This window comes from Talpa occidentalis, unplaced genomic scaffold, assembly GCF_014898055.3.
Source record: "Talpa occidentalis isolate TD23 unplaced genomic scaffold, MPIMG_talOcc4v2.1 talOcc4.10, whole genome shotgun sequence".
Lineage (NCBI taxonomy): Eukaryota > Metazoa > Chordata > Mammalia > Eulipotyphla > Talpidae > Talpa > Talpa occidentalis.
In genome coordinates, this window is record NW_023600993.1 from 24,643,697 (window position 1) to 24,668,139 (window position 24,443).

A 24,443-nucleotide genomic window follows, 5' to 3' on the forward strand; every position below is an offset into this window, starting at 1 on the left:
TTCAAATTATCTCCCAAAGTTGCTGTACCATGATGTTGAGAACAAATGCTAGTGAAAAAAGGGAAAATTTAATGCACTGATCAGCTGAAGAAATGGGTAAAGCAAATTTCATTTATATTTCACCTTATAGAAGTTTTAGAACTCTTTAATAAAAATATATCCAGTATTTCCAAGATTCAAAATATTACCTATAAAATAAAGAGACCATATACTAAAACAATAGAAATTACTGCGTATGCTTATGAAAGCACAGCTCACCACACCCTGTATCTATGCAGACTTCTTTCCACTCCCACTACCTTACATCACAGAGAAGAATGACACAAGCACAGTATGTTGGAAAGAATTATGGAGAAGGAGTCAGGAAGCCTTCAGCTTCTCATCAACAGTTTGTCACTGCTCTGAGATTCACAGTCTTCACCTGCCAAGTGGCTAGCTACTTTTAAGAGGGAGAAGTCATAAATAAGAATGGATAGGGTTAATAAGTCATTGGTTATTTCAGTAAGAACATTAACATAAAAGTTATTCACACATGATAAAATCCCAATGAAGGGGCCTCCTGGTGGTGCAAGGGGTTAAGATGCAACCTATGAAGCTATCGCAGCCACTGCTGCACGAGTTCGATCCCAGGCCAGGGAGCTACCCACATGGAGCAGCAGACCTCTCCCGTCTCGCCCACTGCTCCCCTCAGCAGTGTATTTCAGTCATCCTGTCTGCTCAGTTCCCCACTCTGTCTCTGGTGAATCCTCTTCCCGCTACAGCTCTGGCCTGTACCCCAGTTCTTGTATGCATAAATATATCTTTAACAACAACAACAACAAAAAATTCCTATGACGTTAATTCTAACTGGCAGAAAAATAAGGAGCTTCTAACAAATAAAATTACTTATAAACCGTAAGTTAAGAAGAAATGATTACTACAGGTCAATATTACTTTTATCATGAATGCAAAAACCCTAAGCACATATGTGGACACAGAAACCCTAAAGAAACAAATTTTCAATAAGTGGCACTGGGTAAAGTGGGTATTCATGTGGAAAAAATGTATCTGAACTGTTATCCTAAACCATTTACAAAAGTAAAATCTCAAGTGGACCATAAACCTTAATGTGAATAAAACTTCAAGACAATTACAGAGAACATTTTCATGAGATTATAAATAGAGACTTTTTTTTTAAAGATTTATTTATTTATTTATACAAGCACTGGGTACAGTCAGAGGCATGGGAGGGTGAGAGAATTCACCAGAGCCAGAGCGGAGAGTAGAACAGGCAGAGTGACGAAGTACACTGCTAAGGGGAGCAGCGGGCGGCAGGAGAGATCTGTGTGCCATGTGGGACCCTTGCCCGGCGGCCGGGGATCGAACTGGTACTGCAGAGGCTACAGACAACTTCGCAGCCCAGCGCTCAACCGCTGCACCACTGGGGAGGCCCATAATTAAAGACTTCTTAAAGCAAGCACAGAAATGTCTAATCACAAAACAAAAAACTGAGAACTACATTAAAATTAAGAACAATTATGTACCTCAAAGACATGACCAAGAAAGTAAAAAGACAAGTTACAGGATGAGAGGAGATACCTGAAACATATATACAGAGCTGACAATGAGCTTGCATCTAGAATATATTTTTAAAAGCTCTTCCAATCAAATTTTTTCATGATAACTCTATTTTTTTTTTTCAAAGATCCATTTATTTATTTATGCATACAAGAGCTGGGGTGTAGACCAGAGGTGCAGGGTGGGTGAGAGAATTCACGAAAGACAGAGTAGGGAGCAGAACAGGCAGATGTACCGAAATACACTGCTGAGGGAAGCAGCGGGCGAGACAAGCTCTCCTGTCTGCTACGCAATGTGGGTCACCTCTCTGGCCGGGGATCAAACTTGTGCTGCTGTGGCTGTGGATAGTTTCATAGTACTGCGTCCTAAACCCTTGCACCACCAGGGAGGCCCTGACAACTCAATTTTTTTAAATATGGGCAAGAGACCTGAAAAGACACTATCCAAATGGCTGATAAATAAATTAAATGGTGCTCCTCTTTATTAGAAATCAGAAAAATGCAGATTGCAGTCATGACAATACATGCACCAGAAACCTAAAATTAATATAAAAAAAAAAAACTAATGATGTAAAATATTGGCAAAAATGTAAAATAATATGAACTTGCCACTCTGGAAAACTGTCAATCTCAGCTAAAGGCAAACATATCTCATGGCATGACAATTCCATTCTTTGATATATGAACACCAAAGGCATACACAAAAATATTACTCCTAAAAACTACAAATTTAAAACAGTTCAAAAATCCACTTATAACATAAATTCATAAAGCATAACCTATTCCTTCAAGCGAAACTATACAGCAATGAAAATATACAGATAAGGCTGAATCCAACAATCCAAATGGATCTTAAAAAGACAATGTTAGCTGAAATAGTCAGATATGAAACAGTACAACATCATTCCATTTATATAAAATTTAAAAATAGACAAAACTAAACTGTGGTGATGCAAGTCAGAATTGTGGTTTACTTTTGGGAAGGAGAGAAAAGGCAATGATTGAAAAACGATTTGGGGAGTCTTCTGGGATACGTAATGCCCTACTTCTTCATCTATGTGATGACTATATGGATGTATTAACTTTGTGATAATTTACAGAGCTGCATACTTATGGTGTATACACTTTTCTGTACGGGTAGCATACTTGAATAAAAATTTTAAATACTTTAAAATTTTCAACATAAAATTTAAAATACATACTGTAACATATACTGTAACATACACACACAATGTCTTTCACCCACATTAAATATAGAATTTACTCAAATGAAATTGTTGTTAGCCCTGGAAGTGGAAAATGACTGAAGTAAACAAAATATGTATCTACTGGACAACCTTATTATCTTATTACATGGTAATTGAAAAAGCTGAATTTGATGAGAATTAGGGTCATAGAACACATTTTCTCTTATCACAGTCTTGCTGTCCCTTGACCACCTCTCTTCCTTCACCAAAAATCTGATCAAGTCTCTAGATCCAACTACAGGATATAAAGCAGAAGAACCTATTAAACCACACCACGGGAAAGGGACTAGCAGTATACAGAATATGGAAATATGGACTATGGAAAAGTTTACAGGATAAACCATCCAACTCACTCAACAAATAAAAGTCAAGGGAGAAAAAAAGTGTTGGGGGTTTATAAAGATTTTAAGATTCAACGTGTAAATGTATACCTCAAAAACATACATTGTTGTAAACTAGTATTACTTCAATCAAAAAAAAAATTATTTAGGGGCCTCCCTGGTAGCACAAGGGTTAAGACACAACCTATGAAGCTATCCGCAGCCACTGCAGCACGAATTCGACTCCTGGCCAGCCAGAGAGCTACCCACATGGCGCAGCAGACCTCTCCTGACTCATCCGTTGCTCCCCTCAGCAGTATACTTTGGTCAATCTGCCTGTTCTGTTCCCCACTGTCTCTGGTGAATCCTCTCATCCCTCCGCAATCCCCACGCGTGCCTCTGGCCTGTACCCCAGCTCTTCTATGCATAAATAAGTAAGTCTTTAAAAAAAAAAATCATTTAATTTTAAAAAAGACTCATAAAATTTATCAGCTGATTGTCAGATTTTTTTTTTTTGGATTCTGATTCAAACAATTAAAAACCATACATACTTATGAAATAATTGGAAACTTGGATTCTTACTGGATATTTGATATTACAGAATTATTTGTCAAAAAATTTAAGGTGTGATTATGGTGGTATTGTTGGTGTGACTAAAAAATATTTTTTTCCTTAGAAACATTAAGTTAATTACAAATGAAATATTACACGTAACTTGCATTTGTTTCAAAATAGTACAGGACCTCCCTGGTGGTGCAAGGGGTTAAGTTTCAGCATCTATGAAGCTATCAGCAGCAGCCACTGCAACATGAGTTCAATCCCCGGTCAGGGAGCTAACTCACATGGCACAGCACATCTCTCCTGTCTCACCTGCTACTCCCCTCAGCAGTGTATTTCAGTCAATCTGCCGGTTCTGCTCTCCATTCTGTCTTCAGTGAATCCTCTCACCCACCCCACTGCACCTCTCTCCTATACCCCAGCTCTTGTATGCATAAATAAAATAAATTTAAAAAAACAAAATAGTACAGGACAAGCAAAAACAATAGCAAGCAAAAACTTGCTATTGATCACTGCTGAAGCTAAATAAAGGGTACATGGTAATTCATTATACTATTATGTTTGAAATTTTTCATAATAAAAAGAAAAAAAATCCTATAAGATAATCCCCCTAAAATGGAGACTAAAATTTCATTACAAAGAGAAAACTTAATTGGAATATGGTTAATATAAACATAAATATAAAGAAAAAAGTACCTTTAGAAAAAATGTTCTGATACACTAGGAGCTTACCAAGTTTTATTTACTGATCTGATTGATGCTACTCAAACTGAGAGGTTCTTGATGTTCTTTTTATTTACTGGGTTTTAAAAGTAGTGACTAATTCTTATGCAGATTTCTCTTGTCCAGTATCTTGTATAGTAACCCTTAACAGTAAGTACTCTAAAAGTATTGAATGAGTGGATTAATATTTTTGCTAAGTCCAAGCTCAGTATCTTCCAAATAATGACTACTATCACTTGGTATCAAAAAATAATTTTGATGATATGTAATTATATACCAAATAATGTATAATAATGAGTATATAATGAAAGTGTCCCTCCAGATTATATGATCTTAAGAACTTTTAAACAGTGATAATCTCCATAATTTTGGTATCTTCCAAATTTTAAAGGTATTAGAAAACTGAACCTACTTAATCACCATGATATGAGAAACTTTAAACCAAATGGCAATAAATAAATCTAGCAAGACTTACCTAGCAGGGGAAATTCCTCTCTTACAAAGATCCACTCTCACTTTCTCTCCCACATGTCTATAAATCTCCACTATAGCCAATATTGCAGCATCTCTCACCTGCCAAAGAATTCAGAACTTTAAAAAAGCGGTATTAGGTACAATAAAATACTAACCTCAAGGTAACATCACAGTATATACCAACTTAAAGTTGCAAGTTGATTTTAATACCTCTAACCCCCTGAAAGATTATGGCAGGTCATTAACCCAAATCAAAAGGACCTACTCGCCAAGAAATCGCTAGAAAAGTCTTATAAAAAATTTTACAGAAATCTAAGAAACATGGGCCTCCCTGGTGGCACAAGGGGTTAAGCACTGCACTGTGAAGCAATCCGCAGCACCTGCAGCACAAGTTAAATCCCAGACTGGGCTAGGGAGCAACCCACATGGCACAGCAGACCTCTCCTGGCTTGCCTGCTGCACCCCGCTGCAGTGTATTTCGGTCAATTCGCCTCTTCTGTTCCCCACCCTGTCTCTGGTGAATCCTCTCACCCCTCACATCTCTGGCCTGTACCCCAATTCTTATATGCATAAATAAATAAATCTTTAAAAAAGAAAAGAAAAGAAATCTAAGAAACATGTAAATAAAAGTTACTAATGTGGTTTTAAAATCATTCTACTTGTAGGGCCTCCCTGGTGGTACAAGGGGTTAAGTCTTAGCATTATCAAGCTATCGGCAGCCACTGTAGCATGAGTTCGGTCACTGGCAAGGGAGCTGACCCACAAGGCACAGCAGACTTCTCCTCTATCACCCGCTGCTCCCCTCAGCAGTGTATTTCAGTCTATCTGCCTGTTCTGTTTCCCGTTCTGTCTCTGGTGAATCCTCTCAACCCCCACACCTCTGGCCTAGACCCCAGAGCTTGCATGCATAATAAAAATAAATGTTTAAAAAATATATTCTACTTGTAAATAAGATTGTATAAAGAACAGCTAATAACTGTGTGAATAAACAAATCATGATAGTTAATACATTTTCTTGGGGAAAAAAAATGCCTCCAAGAATATAGCCTATGAGTATTTATACAACATGTTAAAGTATCATTATTCACAAGAGTCAAAAGGTGGAAACAATCCAAATGTCCATCCATGAATGTATAGGTAAGTAAAATGTGGTATATAATGGGATATTATTCAATCTTAAAATTAAAGGAACAAAATTTTGACACATGCTACAACATGGATGAACTTTGAAGACATTATGCTAAGTAAAATATGTCAGTTACAGAATATCAAATATTACATGGTTCCACTGTTATGAGGTACTGGAGTAGTGAAATTCAATTAAGAGAAAGTAATATGTGGCTTCCAAGACTTGAGGGTTGGAAGGAAAGGGAAAATACTATTTAATGAGCAGAGTTTCAGCTTGGAAAGACAAAAAAGTTCTGGGGATGGATGGTGGTAATGGTTGTACAACAGTGTGAACATACATAATATCAAAAAACTGTACACTTAAAAATGGTTGGAATGGCAAATTTCTTGGTGTGTGTATTTTACAAGAAAAAACAATGTGATGTAAAGACAGGAATTTGGAAGATAGCTCTTATCCCCTCATACAGCTATCTGTCAAAGAACAAATGAAGACATAGAAGTCTTTACAAACCTAATTGCACTTCTAGAACTTAAAAGCAGGGAAACCCTTACCAGGGTTACTCCAAATGCCTAAGCTATGCTAAAAATAGGGTCAGATTTAACTCCACCAGGAGGGACAAGATCCAAAACATACTCCTGTGTTATGTGTAGAATATGTATAGGTAGCTCAAATAAAGACATTTTTAACAAGTGATATTTTATTGGCACAAATTGCCTTTGGCCAGTTAATTTCTTGTTAAGGAGGGTTAAGATTGTTGCAAAATGCTGTTAAGCAATCACATTCAGGAATGAAGAAAGGAAGCTGACACCCTGACCTCACAATTAACCTATAGGAGACTGAATAACAAAAACCCTGGGTTCTTTCTTCAAAATCCAGAACTCTTATCCATAAACAACTAACAAACTTAAGCAAACTATTTGATTGTGTTTTAAAAAAGGACTCTGGTGAATTTTAAAAGAAAAAATGAGAGGAATCTGATTTTAGCAACACCCCAACCCTCTCTTTAACGTCCCTAAAAAACAAGAGGGAGCAAAAAAATTAGCCAATGCTTAAATGTAAATAAAATTTTACCTGACTGTTGGAATCTCCAAATAGGATACACAAATGTGGTACCAACTTGCTGAGGACTAGTGGTTGAGCCCCAAAACTAAGTACAATTTGGGAAAAAAAAAAAAGAGAATTTGTTTTAAAGAGTAAAACAAAGTATCCTTATATTTTCTTCTTGTCTGTATCAAAAAGACAAATATGGTGGAAAACATGAGCACACATCATTAAAATATGAAGAATATGAGATACAAGCAAAAACTAATTCTAAACAATGTGATATATGCAAACTTGAATAATCATGACTGACAATGAAAACTGTCAACATATGATTCAACAGAGCAAAATGTTCAACCAATGGCACTCTGAAACCTAGGAACCTAGCAACCAATCACAACGATTTTGCTTTACAATACTGTTTTTTAGACATTAGGTTTCAAATACATTTGTATACCAAATTAAAAGATCTTTATTTATGCTTATTAATATTTTGATGAGGTCATGGGTTGAAAGCAAATGACATAATACCAAAAACCATGAAAGATGTGCAAACAGAATGCACTTACAAGCTCTAGATGGCAGAAAGAACTATAGAAGGGTGAAAGAAAATAAATGAAGGTATAGTTAGAGAAAAGGAAATAACATAGGAAAAGCTGAAAGTTGCTGTATATTACAAATCTTGCTGCAGAAAACATGAAAAAGTAATCCCAAAAGAGCACAAAAAGTGGGCCTCCCTCATGGCACAGGGTTTTAAAGTTTCAGCATTATCAAGCTATCATGAGCCACTTTGGCTCGAGTTCGATCCTGGCCAGGGAGCTAACCCACATAGTGCAGCAGACCTCTCCTGTCTCATGTGCTGCTCCCCTCAGCAGTGTATTTTAATCAGCCTGTTCTGCTCCCTACTCTTTCTCTCTGGTGAATTCTCTCATTCCCTCCTCCCCCACACCTCTGGCCTACACCCTAGTTCTTATATGCATAAATAAATAAAAACAAAAAAAAATTTTTTTAAAAGAGCAAAAAAGTCCCAGTTTACAATTCCTTCAGTCTAAAGGTCTGACATCTGTGGCATCTAATGCTGTCAGAGCTCTGCACACTGCTATCAGATGCGCTGTCTAGTTACCTGTGGGGAGTCTTGTTCAGCTATGATTATGTAACCATCCACGCTGTTTTAGAAAATCTAGGGCCAAAAGGAAGGTAGCGCAGATGGCTATCTGAAATATCACAGTTACAAACAATTACAAAGTGAGTACTGAACAGAAGTCGATCCCAGTTTATGGGCTTGTTACATGACCACAGTCACAGTAATAGGTGAAAATTACTCCCATACTAAAAAAAAAAGAAAAAAAGAAAGATACTTATCACTGACTAATAATTTAAGTTAACAAGAAATAAAACATGCACAGCAAACAAAGAGACAAAGGTTGTTGAATAAATTTAAAATCCCCATACCAGAGATCAATTAATAACTTTCTGAAATTTGTTATTTCCATTGCTTTCCTTTAACTTTGTAAAATGGATTTTTTAAATAAAAAAACATCAGGCAGCTGTTTCAGTAATTATAAACTTACATGTTTAAGGTTTCAATAAGACACAGACACATGCCTTCTCGAGATCGAAAATTCTTGTGCCTAAAGCCAGGAGCCAACTGTTCCCAAATGTACTATTTGAAAGAAAAGTAAACATGTACAACAAAAAGTTTAGTTACTCATATGTTACAATCTTTTATCTCTTCCCAACCTTATTGGTAACTAAATTTTCCCATCACACTATTCACATATCTACAAATTTTTCTAAGGTGAATTTGTACTGGTATTCCTCTCACCCATGTTTTACTATTTTAATCACTTTTTTTTTAATTTTAGTTTTTAACTTTCACTTTAAATTTCAGTTGTTCTTAGAAAAATATGTCCAACACCTACTAACCTTAGAATTTCCAAGGACACATTTCTAAGCTTTAGAAATCTTCAACAATGCTACCATTATAAACCCAGTAGTCCAGTAAACATTTAAAAAGCTCAGTGTTGCCTAGCAACTACTACAGACTGTCACATGAAAGAAACTAGCTTTTCCAACATTTTATAATTTAGGCTTTTCTCATCTGGACACTGGATCCAAAAACAGAAACATATTTGGAAAAGTCATTTTATTACTATCTACTGTAATTTTCTTTTGGAAAAAGCACAGATAAATCTCTACAAATAATCCAGAGCAATTATCTGAATTTGGTGTAAGAAAAAATCCAACTTTGCTTTTTTAAACAATTGTCCCAATCATCTTTTCTTCACATTTAGAAAAAGCACCTTTACCAGCTACTAAATTCAGATGCATGAATGTGCCAGCACACACACACCTCTTCCCAGACTCTGCACTCTGCTGTACTCTGTATTCAGTTCTAGTAATACATTTCTCTCATACTGTCTAACTTTCTGGAAGGTTACTTGGAAGTTTACAACAAAAAAATCTTAAATGTGAACAGCCTGACTCAGTAATAGCATCTCTGAGATTCTATTCTATATACATAGTCCTAATTTATGTTCAAAGATACATGTATGAGGATGCCCCCTATGTCTTTAATAACATGTTAGAACAAGTTAAAATTTGATTCAATTAACAAATGTGGAAAGATACCCACCAAAATATTAATAAGGATTTAATTCTAAAGTATAAAATAGCTGGGAAAAGAGTCACTTTTACAATTCAACATTTTTTGGATTTTTTTATAAAGCATATTTTAATTTTAAGCTACATTTTAAGTTATAATATATAACATCATTGTGAATTCTGATTTTTTCCCTCCACTGAGCATGAGATACTCTTTAAATCTTGCTTACACATCCATTTTTGCTTTCCTTCTAAAATACCTCCAAAGGGCAAACTTTTTCTTCTATATTCAGGAAACATAGCTTGCTGTCACAGATTACATACTTCAGAAAATTAGTGACCACCTGATTAAAATAAATTATCTTCCTGCCTTTGTATAAGAGTTGCAGAAAATAAAATAGCATTCTCAAAAAAAGCTTTCTCATTTAACACTGCATAATTAGCAGGTAAGGAAAACCAGAAGCTCCTAAAGAATAACAGAGTTTCTTTCAAAAGAGCATTAAAGATTAAAATTTTTTCTAACAAAAGAAAGATATTGATATTTTATCTTCAATTTCAACTTCTTTAAAGCTTTAACAGTTGTTTAAGATTTGGCTTTCATGTTCCTCAGGGCTTTTCTGGCTTGCTATGATCACCATGTATCTTCACTGACATTTCATCATTAATCAGCAGAATCTGAATTTTAAAATGTATGCCTACCATTGGTGGTGCTACTTGATCCATTAACTTCAATATCAGCGTCTGCGCTTCATCTCGAACCTTGTCTTTGGCATCTCCCATTCTGTCTATTAAAGCTACAATAACTAGTGAAAGGGGGAAGGAAAAGAGAAAATTTGATAATTCATCTTCATTATAAAGTATATAGCAATTGTTTCCAAAAATGAAAAGTTATGAGATAAACAAACTGCTTTAAGTTCTTTTCTCTTGAGTCCAATCGAAAAAACTTTGAGACCTTTCTAAATACACACAATATGACTTCCAATTTTAATAATGTTTAAAAAAAGAGGCTAAATGAAATGTTATTCTATTTAGAGATATGTATAGATGGTCAGTTTCTAAGACAAGAAAAGGAATAATTATCCGAAAGGTCATGCTAGGGGTTGCCTCTGGTAGAAGGAGGAGTCATCTGGAAATGAGAGAAGAAACAACTAAGGAACCATCAGAGCTCTCGTTTCTTGACCTGGACATTGGAAGATGTTGCTTTTATAATTTGTCTTTGAATTGTATATATTCAACTTGCATTTACCCAACTGGCAAAAACAAAGACTAGACCCCTGGAGTTCAGGTCTTTCTCTAGCATATCTAACACTTTGTTACTCCATGAAAAGGAGGCAGGAAATGCCCTTAGAGCCCATTCTTGGAGAGTTTTCACTGAAACAAAAGGTTTCTGTAACCATAATCAACAAAGCTCCAGAAAGAAATCACATTCACTAACAGTGGAGGTAGGGGTTAAATTTCAGAGGGTAAATACCTCAGTCAAAATTATCTTTCTCTTAAATTACCACTACCATATATTATTTAGTGTGGTGTCACAAGGTGTATGATCACAGTATTCATCTCAGCAAAAAACATATGGTAGAGATAAAATACATCAAGAATAGGGAAGAGTTTATAACACCGGGATCTGACAACCACACAGAGCAAGATTTCCTTAGACAGAAACTTTATTTTTATTTTATATTAAGATTTAAAATTTAAAGCATCTAAAAGAATAAAGTTTTGCCTGCATTCCTATTTTTTAGCCATTTATTTATTCTGACTAAAGACAAACACCTTCAGTAGTTGTGTCTATGTGTATACTTCCAGAAATATATATATATATATATATATTTACACACACACACAAGCAAATATGTGAAAATACATTATTTTTGGTACAAACGGTATGCTATTAAACCTATTTTTCTGTATTTTGATTTTCCTATTTAATATATTTTGGAGAATATTCTAAGATATGAACTCTTTAAATAAAGTTAAGATTTGTTCTTTTAAGTGTCATATTAGAGTAAGCTTTTTCCTAAAAAAGATTACTGAAAGTTGAAAGATCATAAAAAACCTCGAGTGTGGAAGGCAGAGAGTAAGCACTCTATTATATGTTACTTTCTATACCCATCACACTATCATCATTCTGTATGTTCAAAAGCAAAGAAAGTATCTTCTTTTTTTTTAAGGAAGAATTTTTTTTTTTAAAGATTTATTTATTTATTCACACAAACACTGGGTACAGTCAGAACCGCGGGAGAGCGAGAGAATTCACCAGAGCCAGAGCAGGAACAGAACAGGCAGAAGGACTGAAGTACACTGCTGAGGGGAGCAGCGGGCGGCAGGAGAGGTCTGCACGCCATGTGGGACCCTTGGGATCGAACCAGTGCTAAGGAGGCAGCGGGCAGCTTCGCAACCCAGCGCTCAACCGCTGCGCCACCGGGAAGGCCCCAGAAAGTATCTTCTTTTATGTTTCTTTCGCCTTCCAATTATAACCTTCTTTTTCCCTGAGGCAATGAAGCTGAGGCCTCCTTTAAATAGGAGGAAGAAATGAGATCAAAAAAGGGATTTTTCTAATTTATTTATAGAAACATAAATTAACTATGTGTACAATTTGATGTCAATATATACCACACTATAATCTTATCTACACTGTAACAACCAGAACTTATACAATAATGATAAACAAAATATAAGGATACATTCTTTCTGGAAGAAAAATGACTAAAGAAGCCAATTATCCCAAATGAAATAATACCAAAAATCTAAGCTTAATCAAGGAAATGACTGCATAAAAAGACACAGTGTTTGCCATAAAAAGCATTAGCTTTGGGCCTCCCCAGTGGCGCAGCGGTTGAGCGCTGGGTTGCGAAGCTGCCCGCAGCCTCTGCAGCGCCGGTTCGATCCCCGGCTGCTCCCCGGCCACCAGAGGAGGGTCCCACATGGCGCGCAGACCTCTCCTGCCGCCCGCTGCTCCCCTCAGCAGTGATCTTCGGTCCTTCTGCCTGCTCTGCTCCCCGCTCTGGCTCTGGTGAATTCTCTCACCCTCCCGGCTTCTGACTGTACCCAGTGCTTGTATAAATAAATAAATAAATCCTTAAAAAAAAAAAAAAATTAAAAAAAAAAAAAAAAAAGCATTAGCTTTGTTGTGAGGCAACTGAAATACCAGTAATATAGAACAACATAAATATTTATCTTGCTTAGATGTATTGTCAATACTAAAAAATTCAGAGGATTGGGTATTTATTGCAGAGACTCTGAATTTGAAAGTTTCTGAAAGGCAGAAGACAGTAAGACCAAAATAATCACTTAATAAATGTTAAACATTTTGTCCTAAATACTGAAGTATTTCATTTAATACTAGCAACAATCCTATTAAATAGAGTAGGCCCATTTGTCAGAGAAGCACAAAGGGATCAAATACCTTGCCCAAGATTACATAAATAACTGATAAGAGAACTATGAGCATTTAAATAATCTACACCATTTTAGCTCAGGCCTCTCCACTTCCACATACTTGTAACTGAGCTGTGTGTGGGGGTATAAATATGTTTTACATATTTATACACATAAAATATACACACATTTATGCACATAACAATAATGGGGGGGAGCCACTTCATTCCTGAGAGGTGGAATTTAATTCTAAAAAGAAAATTAGATTTCGGCTCAAACAGGGGCTTACTTTAATATTGAAAACTATAAGTTCATCAAACAACAAAAATAAATAAAACATTCTACATAAACTTAGCTATTATTTATTATGTTATGCAAAATTAAATTTAAAAATTAATAGTTTTTGTGTACTAGAATTCCTTTTTAACCCACTATCTTGGAATCAAATAGACAAGATTTTATTCCCAGCTCTATCAGTTATTCATGATGAGAGACAGTAAGCTTCTCTGAACTACAATGTTTTCTGAACTGTAAAATAAAACAGGATACAGGTCTGTATTTCATGTGGCTAGTAAGGGGACGGAGTATAACTGGTAAAAAGCACTGAATGCCACAGTAAACATTCAGAAGAGTCAGCACTCTTTCCTAAAGATCTGTATAATGACCACTGAATTACCACTGACCACAATAAACATTTAATAGGTAATTATTGAGAATCAAAACAGAGCTTTTTAATCTATATGTTCTCAATAAAAACTTTATTAAACAAACAAAATAAATCTATCACAGACTAGAATTTGGGCAGTGAAGCATAGGCAAAGTCTGAAGCATAGCTGTTCATACCTTATTTTCCTAGAATTGTACAAGATGCAAATTACTGTACAAAATGCAAAACTAATGACCAGGTATTCTAATATTCTTTCCATAGTATATATATCTTTCTATAATATTCTTTCTATTATTATATTCTTCTATATTATATTCTTTCTATTATTTTATCTATAATAATATAGAACATAATTATTATTCTATAATATAGAATATAATTATAATTCTATAATCTAGAACATATTCTTTCTATAATAATTGGATTAAAACCACTGTTTAGGATTTGTAAAATATGAAATCCTTCACTGAATTCAGTAATCATAAAGCCAGGGTTGGTGATCAGTGTTATATGTGTAACTGTATTTTTTTTTTAAGATTTAGTTATTTATTTATACAAGCACTGGGTACAGTCAGAAGCGTGGGAGGGTGAGAGAATTCACCAGAGCAGAGCCAGAGCGGGGAACCAAAGAGACAGACCGACGAAATACACTGCTGAGGGGCGCAGCGGACGCGACAGGAGAGGTCTGTCGCACCATGAAGGACTCTCGCCAGCGGCTGGGGATCAAACCAGCACTGCAGAGGCTGTGGGCAGCTTTGCAGGCCAGCACTCAACCGCTGCACCACCAGGGGAGGCCCTGAACTGTGTATTTTTTATTTAAAAATTTTATTTTTCACAATGCATGTGGTCACAAAAGAAAATCTAAATTTTTTTTTTTTTTTTTTTAAAGATTTATTTATTTATTTATACAAGCACTGGGTACAGTCAGAAGCGCGGGAGGGTGAGAGAATTCACCAGAGCCAGAGCGGGGAGCAGAGCAGAGAGAAGGACCGCAGTACACTGCTGAGGGGAGCAGCGGGCGGCAGGAGAGGTCTGCGCGCCATGTGGGACCCTCCTCCGGTGGCCGGGGAGCAGCCGGGAATCGAACCGGCGCCGCGGAGGCTTCGGGCAGCTTCGCAACCCAGTGCTCAACCGCTGTGCCACTGGGGAGGCCCTAAATATTTTTATTACAGAACCATAGTAATACTATTTACATTATACATTACATTACTAAAAAAAAGCTCATACTATTTTTGAAACTTCTCTAAAACTGAACATGAATCTCAATTTTTCTAAAATATCTCTTCAAATATGAAAAGATTTTTTAAAAGTCTAAAATGACGGTTAATAGTCTATCTGCACCAAAAGAAAACACAATATCACTTATATCAAGTTACATATGTCTATGGTTACATTATTAAGGAAAAAACAACAAACTTTCAGCATATAGTTTAATGAAATTCCTTCCTTTTTCAGAAAGGCTCCTAATGGGGCTTAGCCAAAATCTAAGTAAAACAAGAAAGCTAACCCTGCTGGGATTCATAGTCTACTAGTGTATCTCTTTAAAAGTACATAGATAATGGGCCTCCCCGGTGGCGCAGCGGTTGAGCGCTGGGTTGCGAGGCTGCCCGCGGCCTCTGTGGCACCGGTTCGATCCCCGGCTGCTCCCCGGCCACCGGAGGAGGATCCCACATGGTGCGCAGACCTCTCCTGCCACCCGCTGCTCCCCTCAGCAGTGTACTTCGGTCCTTCTGCCTGCTCTGCTCCCCGCTCTGGCTCTGGTGAGTTCCCTCACCCTCCCGCGCTTCTGACTGTGCCCAGTGCATGTATAAACAAAACAAACAAACAAATATAATAAATAAATAAATAAAAACATGCCTCTATAAAAAAAAAAAAACTATTTAAAAAAAAAAAGTACATAGATAAATGCTCTTGTTTCTCTTCAGATCAAACATCTTTAAAAAAGAAAATAAAATAGAAGAGCATACAGATAAATCAGCTATCTTGCAGAGATGTCATGCCATCAGAAATAATATGAGAATAACCTTTCACATATATATAAAGAGTATAAGCCCAGCAAATAGGTAAAATGCCAGCATTCAAAAAGTGGTAGCAATGTTGTAATGAAATTTTCCTAGTAATAACAAGTTCAAATTTTCCTAAGGACCACGATGAGAACTCAGGGTTCAAAATGAAGACAATATAGACTAATAGTAAATACACATGGATAACCAGAAACAGTTAAGAGATTCAAAATTTAAAAATATAATTATAAGAAGATGTAGATATGTGAGAAAGATATGAAAATACACAAACAAAAGCTACTTGATGTAATTTGCTTAGCATTTCAGGGTATAACAATCATGGGGTAAAGAAAATTCAGTGTAGCACATAGTTAATCTACAGATATTGGAATCTGAAGTAAATCTTTAAAAGAGAAAGGCTGGGGGCCTCCCTGGTGGCTCAACTGCCACACTATGAAGCTGTCCGCAGCCTCTGCAGCGCAGGTTCAATCCCTGCCGGCCAGGGAGATTCCCAAATGGCATAGCAGACCTCTCCTGTCCCGCCTGCTGCTCCCCTCAGCAGTGTATTTCGTCAGTCTGACTGTTCTATTCCCTGCTCTGTCTCTGGTAAGTCCTCTCACCCTCCCGTGCATCTGGCCTGGACCCTGGTTCTTGTATAAATAAATAAATCTTTAAAAAAAAAAATTAAAAGAGAAAGGATGGGCTATGGCAAAGAGGTGGTAGGATTTCAAAAAGGAATAATAGCACAGCACAGGCATAAACAAGTTAAGACAGATCTAAGAAGAATAAGCAAGTTTCTGATTAACTAGAGTAAAGAAAAAGTACTTGCTGAAGGTCATAAATAAATAAGGCTATAGAGATGGAGAAGGTATATACATTGTGGGAGAACTGGAAACCAAGGATAGCACAACAGAAGTACGTTCTGAAAGCAGAACAATTCTAGGAGGTAATTAGGATTCTGGTCCTAATACTTATTGCTGCACTATGAGCAATCGGTATATCAAATGCCATCTAACCCTCACTGTAGCTGAAAAATAAGTGATATACATAATACCTAGAATTACTCTCATGCCTAAAATACTGGGAGCAATTTCAAGGCACAAACACAAATACTTATAGCCAAGGAGATAAGGGAAATGTCGAAAATTCCAGATAAGAACTGCCGTAGGCCAAATGTGCTGCATTATAACCAATATTCTCAGCTATGAGAAGAAAAAAGAGATGGGAGACTCATGAAATGGAAAGCTCATGACACAGATGAAAAGGAAGCTACAACACAGTTTTTGCCTATGTTGGAATTCAAGATCTAGGTTTGAAGATTGGCTAAGTTTTCAAGATAATCCACAAATATGAATGTTTATACTTTTTTTTTTATAATTTCCTAATTTAATTTAATTTATTTATTTATTTATACAAGCACTGGGTACAGTCAGAAGCGCGGGAGGGCGAGAGAATTCACCAGAGCCAGAGCGGGGAGCAGAGCAGGCAGACTGATGAAGTACAATGCTGAGGGGAGCAGCAGGCGGCAAGAGAGGTCTGCCCGCCATGTGGGACCCTCACCCGGTGGCCGGGGATCGAACCTGCGCTGCATAGGCCGCGGGCAGCCACGCAGCCCAGCGCTCAACCGCTGTGCCACCGGGGAGGCCCATAATTTCCTAATTTTAAACACTGCTTCAAAATGTCTTAAGAAAAATATGTTTGCGCAGGACAATTTTTAACATCATAGGATCTTCAGGAGACAGTAAAAAAAAATCATCTCTTCAGAAGATATTCATATACAGAATGAAATGGAACTGGATGCATTAAAATTAATAATATAAGGAAACTCACTACAATGCTCCTGCTGAAAAGATAGACAAACTATAAAAATACCAGAAGAGGCAGCAATCCCACTGCCCACCTGTGCCCTATGCAGGTGCCTCTTTTCACCAACTCTCTCCCTCTGCAGGGCAGCAGCCTCCTGCCTGCCCGTGACCTGTCAAGGCCACCCGCCTGCAACCAGGCAGGCTTCTCTTAGCAAACCTGTCCCTTCTGGGGCAGCTCTTTCTGCCTGCTTGTGTCTATGAAAGTGTACTTTACTTTACTTTACTTTTCTGACCCTTTTCCTAAATATAACTAATGTCTCTGTCTCGTGGAGAAACTTGCCGGGAAACTCGCCACATGCAGCTGAAAGGATAATGCTGGTGAAACCTTTCTCAGAGCAAACCCAAGGACTCCGCACTAACTCAAACCACAACAATCCCTACTGAATAGTATGTTCCCTGTAGTGGCTGGCTGATTCTCTCTTCCTCTTTTTTTCTCTTTACTATCCACAATATAAATAAATAAATAAAAATAAAATCAGAAGAAATTGGCAAAATTTGTCAGCACACCAAACAAAGAAAAAAACTGAACAAAGATAATTGAAAAATAAGTGTATCAAGCAATAACTTATTCCATTAAAGAAAACCATGACAATTTAAGGTTACCCTTAAATGTGTTTCTATGCAATGGGATCAAATCCACTCTCCAAAGTACTCCAAAAGGCACATGAAGATCACTCAGGTTTAGAGAACAGATTAGAGAAAACACTGCAATCCTAATTGCTATAAAATGAATAATTTATTCTTACTGTATGTCTTATTGTTTATACACTCAAACTTTGAGTATAACTGGTAGCCCAGCCTATAAACTATAGCAAAGATTGGGAATATTGACAAAATAAAGTTATTGAAACATTCTGACCAAAATAATTGTTTGTTGAATAATTAATTTTTCATTTTGCTATAATTTATCATATTTTACAAAACACTGGTCAGTAACAGACCAGCAATTAAATAATTAGTTGACCCTTTACCATTGACAGTGTGAAAAGTGGTATAGTACATTGTATTATAAATTTTAATATTAACAAAAAATAAAAGATACAGTAAAAAAGTTGAAAATATAAAGCAAAAACCTATTAGCAATGTGTTTAGTAACATTTTTGCCTCAGGTATATAACTACTTAAATGGGCTTAAAATCTTTTATGCCTGGGTAAATGAAAATGCTAAACACAGACCTTTAGATCAGACGAAATAACATTATTTGCATTTAGAGAATTAGTTCTGTTAAGCAAAAACTGTAAGAAAATAAGTCAGTATGTAAAACGCTACAACGATTTTTCAATAAAGGTAACTTACCCATTGCTACATAGGACTTAAATCGTGTTGACAATCTGTCTACAAAGGCACTTAAAATTTCCAATCCCATTAACGATACCTACAGATAGAAAGAAATTTTAATGAATACAAATCTTGATTCGTACTTCAACATTAGTATACAAACTATTAGCATATAAAGATCCTTATGTAACATTTAATAAGTTTTTATTATAAATAAGAGGATTAAAGTACTCAGGGGTGGACAGTGCATTTTGGTCTCAAATGGCTCAATAATAACAATAATAATGTATAAATATGCAAGAGGACAAAGATAAAGCATACTTAAAATGTTAATGACTGGTAAATTAGATGAGCACACAGGAGCTGGCCCGCCATACTTTGCTACTTTTCTGTATCATTAAAATTTCCTAAATGGAACAGTTAAAAATTAAGAGTACCTTTAATTACAGAGGAATTCCAGTTTCTGTTTAGGATAAACAAACTAGAAAAAACATCACTCCCTGGGCCTCCGCGGTGGCGCAAGGGGTTAAGATGCAGCCTATGAAGCTGTCCGCAGCCACTGAAACACCAGTTCGATCCCTGGCCAGGGAGCAACCCACATAGCGCAGCAGACCTCGCCTGTCTCGTCCGCTGCTCCCCTCAGCAGTGTATTTCACTAGATCTGCCTATTCTGTTCCCTTCTCTGTCTCTGGTGGGTCCTCTCACCCCTGGCACCTCTGGCCTGTACCCCAGCTCTTGTATGCATAAATAATCTTAAAAAAAAAAAAATCACTCCCACTTGAACATGAAAAGATCTGAGTCTACAAAACCTTATCTCTTGAATCTATCAGAAAACTTGAGGTTGTAGGGCCTCCCCGGTGGCGCAGTGGTTGAGTGCTGGGCTGGGAAGCTGCCTGCAGCCTCCGCAGCACCAGTCCGATCCCCGGCTGCGGGCGAGGTTCCCACATGGCACGCAGATCTCTCCTGCCACGCGCCCGCTGCTCCCCTCAGCAGTGTACTTCCTCAGTCTGCCTGTTCTGCTCCCCGCTCTGGCTCTGGTGAATTCTCTCACCCTCCCGTGCTTTTGACTGTACCCAGTGCTTGTATAAATAAATAAATCTTTAAAAAAAAAAAAAAAAGCCAAAACTTGAGGTTGTAGAATAATCAACTAAATGAATCTCAGAAAAGACAGACAACCCCAAGAAAGATGGGACAAAAAAGCAGGTTCATATGGTAGCAGACAGAAGGAAAATGAAGCCAAAATACAAGTGGGTAGGAAGAATTCAACTAGATATTTAACTCCTTAGTTAACAGCTAAGGGTGGGCTAGCATGGAAATATAAACTTCCCATTAGCTGTGCATAAAAGGACAGTGTGCACCCACTGGTAGACTCTCCACAAAACTCCACTGGACACTCATAATTAAGACAGATGGCAGGGCAGGAGACTGGAGGAGCATCTCCCAGGGGTATAGGTCTCAGAGGAAGGCTGGCTGTGTCTGCAAGAAAGGCTCATACCATACCCCTTAAGAAACTCTCTTTTACACACACTTACACACACGTCAGCGTACAAAAATCTCACCATACTGGGGCCTCCCTGGTGACGCAGGGGTTAAAATCTCAGCGCTATCAAAATATTGGTGGCATGAGTTTCATCCCTGGCCAGGTTGCTAACCCACATGGTGCAGCAGACCTCTCCTGTCTCACACCCTGTTCCCCTCAGCAGTGTATTTCAGTAGATATGCCTGTTCTGCTTCCCACTCTGGTGAATCCTCTCACCCACTCCCATACCTCTGGCCTACACCCCAGTTCTTGTATGCATAAATAAATAAAAATAAATCTGAAAAAAAAAAAAAAAAAAAAAAAAAAAAACAACTCACCATATTGAGTAAAGACAAAAACATATATATTTACCTCATAGGTAGAAACAGAAGCCATCTTGGAGATTAAAGATCTCCAGCTGAGGAAGGGCATGATCTCCCCACTTTTTGTCCCCCAGACTCAGAAACAAAGGTCTCCTAAGGTTAAAGTTGGACCAGGAAAACAGAAAATTCCCCACTCCCCACACCAGATTAGCAGTAACAATAACTGCAGCCTACCACTGGGGAAAGTGAGAACATGGAGGAAAAATCTGGAAGCACAGAAAGAAGGAAAACCTAAAAAGTAGAATAAAGCAGAAACATTAAGGGCCCAACAATCTTACTCCTACATATATACCCAAAGAATTAAAACAGGACACAAAAAATGACAGCATTTTCCACAATAACAAAAAGATCTCTGATGGATGGATAAAAAAAATGCGGTGTAAGTATGAATTCAACAGAATATTATCAGGCCACAAATATTAATGACTGATACACATTAAAACATGGCAAATCCATACAGATTAGTGGTTGCTTAGGATTAGGAGATTTGATAAGATAGGCAAGTAACAGCTAAATGGTACAGAGTTCTTTTTTTTAGGTGATGAAAATTGACTATGGTGACGGTTGTACAGAACTGTGATTATACTAAAAATCAATGAATTGTACACTTCAAATGAGTGAACTGTATCATGAGAATTATATTAATAAAGCTACTAAAAACATAACTGAAAATCCAAAAATAGTCTCACACATAAAATTTTATAGATAAAAAACAGTATCTCAAATCAGCAGAAAAATCTAACATTCTTAGTAAGATCTCACTTAAGAATCTATACCTAAGATACACAAGCAAAGTTGTGCAAAGACATATGCAAAGATTATTCACTCCAAGAGATAGGAAACTATCCAAGTGTTCAATGGTATAGGACAAGATTCAATTAACTATGGTATATCCACATTATAGGGTACTATGACACTTTAAAAGAAAAATGAGAATAACCCTAATTTCTGCTATGCAGTGACTTCCAAGACATATTAAAAGAGCAAGTTGGAGAAAAGTGTGTAAATGTGTGTATATGAATATGGCTTTTTGGACTTAACATGTTTTCAAGGTTCATCCATGTTGTAATATGTACCAGTCATTAATATTTGTGGTCAAGTAATATTCTGTTGAATGAATTCTTATGCCACATTTTGTTTATCCATTCATCAATGACAGATGGAAAAATGAGCTTTTCTATCATTTGGTTATTGTGAAAAATGCTGTAATCGCATCTGAGTATCTGCGTGTATCCTACTTGAACTCCTTCGGTTATATACTTAGGAGTAAAATTGTTGGGCCCTCATCATAAATAGGTATATGTGTGTGTGTACATATATATGTGTATGTTGCATGTATGACACATATTGTTTGTAGACAAACAAGAAGTGGGAATTACAAATAGATATAGGTATATATGCTTATTAAAAATAACAGCACATGGAAAGATAATCAGAAAAAATTTTAATAGCTGGGAATAGGTTATAAGGAACAGAGAATGAAACCAGACAATTTTGAATACACCTTTTTTGTAGTAATAATTGCTAATTTCATTGAAAACAAAATAAGTAGACCTAAATATATGCAATTAATAGTCTAACCACAATAGACTATTATGAGTGACTGTAAAATACTATTTGTATCTCTCTAGAGGGATATACACTAAGGACAAAAATAAAACTCTGAAAAAGAAAAGTCATCAATGTTTTCAGAAATTTTGTTCCTGGGAGGAGAAAGAGTCAGAAGATACAATAAAATAGTAAAAAATGCGTTCCTGAATCATCAGCACAGACTCAAGAAATATTTTCCTTTATAATTAAAGATCTAAAGGTAATGATTTAAAAAAAAAAAACAAACAAACAATGCTCAAACAAGCATAAGGAGTACTGTAGTTTCCACTTCCCATTAAAAGGAACCAGGACTTCTTGGGAAATTAGGTGCAGGAATACATTTTGTGGTACTAGATAGAAAAGACTCTGTCCGAGATCACTAGGGTCATGTGAAGGTAGGACAGTTTGATTATCATTAAGGATAATAACTGCAGTGTTGTGAACTATATTAGATATGTTTAAACAGACAAGTTCATAATGATAACAAATACAAAATTCTTTGATCAATCCAGGAGAAATGGCAGAAGACCACCTCGTTTGGACAATTAGTAAAGAAAAAGAAAGACTCATAACGCCAGCCTTTCAACATAAACCATACCACCGGGTAATGAAATAGTAAATGGGATAAGTTGCTCTTTATGTAAGTATCCCAGCTAGATGGAATGACAAAATTAAAATGACATTTTCTAACTCTGAACAATTAAAAGACCTAAACAATGAACATTAATGGCTGCTAACATCATAAAAAGAGACTACCAGACACTTTTTGCCTTCTTGATGTTAAATGCCTCCTGAGAGAAGAGCATTATGAAGTAATACTGTCACACACACACTCAAAAAAAAGTTGAATTTGATCAAGCTTTAGATCAAACTACGAATTTATAGGAGATATAGAGGGAACAAACATCACAGACATGAAATCAGCAAAATCCAGACTGGGAAACTCTACCACAAATAATTTTCAAGAATTTTAAAAAAGACTGAAGGAAAGACAAATTAAAGGAGACTTACTACACGTGCTAATGAAGAATTATGGTCTCCCAAAGGTGTTCACAAACTAGCCCCCCGCAGAAACTATGTTACCTTACACAGCAGAAAAACTTCAAAGATGAAGCTAAATTAATGACCTTAAAATGGGAAAATTACCCAAGATTATCATAGGCCCATTGTATCAAAAGAGCCCTTATACCAGGGAGGTTAGAGAAACTAGGAAGTATCCAGAATGTCTGCTAAACTCTCCAGAAGGCTTACAATCCTGCTGAAACACTGATTTTATCCCATTGAAACCCATTTCAGATGTCTGCCCTCCAGAACTGTAAGAGATTATATGCATGTTATTTTATGCTACTAGGTGAGTGGCCATTTGCTATAGCAGTGATAGGAAACTAGTTTTTTGATGAATTGCAAAGAATCGACCTTATTTGGATCCTGATTTTTCTTAAAATAATTTTAAGGGTTTCCCTGATGGTGCAAGGGGTTAAGAGGCAACCTATGAAGCTATCTGCAGCCACTGCAGCATGAGGTTCAATCCCCAGCCAAGGAGCTAACTCATATGGTGAGGCAGACCTCTCCTGACTCGCCTGCTGCTCCCCTCAGCAGTGTATTTCAGTCTATCTGCCTGTTCTGTTCCCTGCTCTGTCTCTGGTGAATCCTCTCACCCCCCCACAACTCTGGCCTGTACCCCAGTTCTTGTATGCATAAATAAATTTTTAAAAAAATAATAATTTTAAAATGTGTACATTTTAAAAAATTGGATATTTCAAATATGGACATTTATTATCAAGAAATTATTTTTAAATGCATAATGGTGTTGAGGCTATGCTAATTATTTTTATTTTTTTATTTTTTTTAAACATTTATTCATTTATTTATGCATGCACTGGGTACAGTCAGAAGCGCGGGAGGGTGAAAGAATTCACCAGAGCCAGAGCGGGGAGCAGAGCAGGCAGAAGGACCGAAGTACACTGCTGAGGGGAGCAGCGGGCGGCAGGAGAGGTCTGCGCGCCATGTGGGACCCTCCTCCGGTGGCCGGGGAGCAGCCGTGGATCGAACCGGCGCCGCAGAGGCCGCGGGCAGCTTAGCAACCCAGAGCTCAACCGCTGTGCCA

At 36.9% G+C, this 24,443-nt stretch overlaps 1 protein-coding gene across 9 annotated transcripts in view; it reads right to left on the bottom strand.

Moving 5' to 3' along the window:
- Positions 1–24,443, bottom strand: part of CLASP2 (cytoplasmic linker associated protein 2) — a 149,847-nt gene that overhangs the window by 119,169 nt on the left and 6,235 nt on the right. For all 9 annotated transcript variants that reach the window (XM_037526026.2, XM_037526085.2, XM_054693018.1 and 6 more), the window contains exons 2-6: positions 18,863–18,941; positions 10,352–10,455; positions 8,620–8,711; positions 7,079–7,154; positions 4,880–4,977 (exon numbers count right to left, since the gene is read on the bottom strand). In XM_037526026.2, the coding sequence (XP_037381923.1) occupies positions 4,880–4,977; positions 7,079–7,154; positions 8,620–8,711; positions 10,352–10,455; positions 18,863–18,941 (449 nt within the window). The remainder of the gene's footprint in view (positions 1–4,879; positions 4,978–7,078; positions 7,155–8,619; positions 8,712–10,351; positions 10,456–18,862; positions 18,942–24,443) is intronic.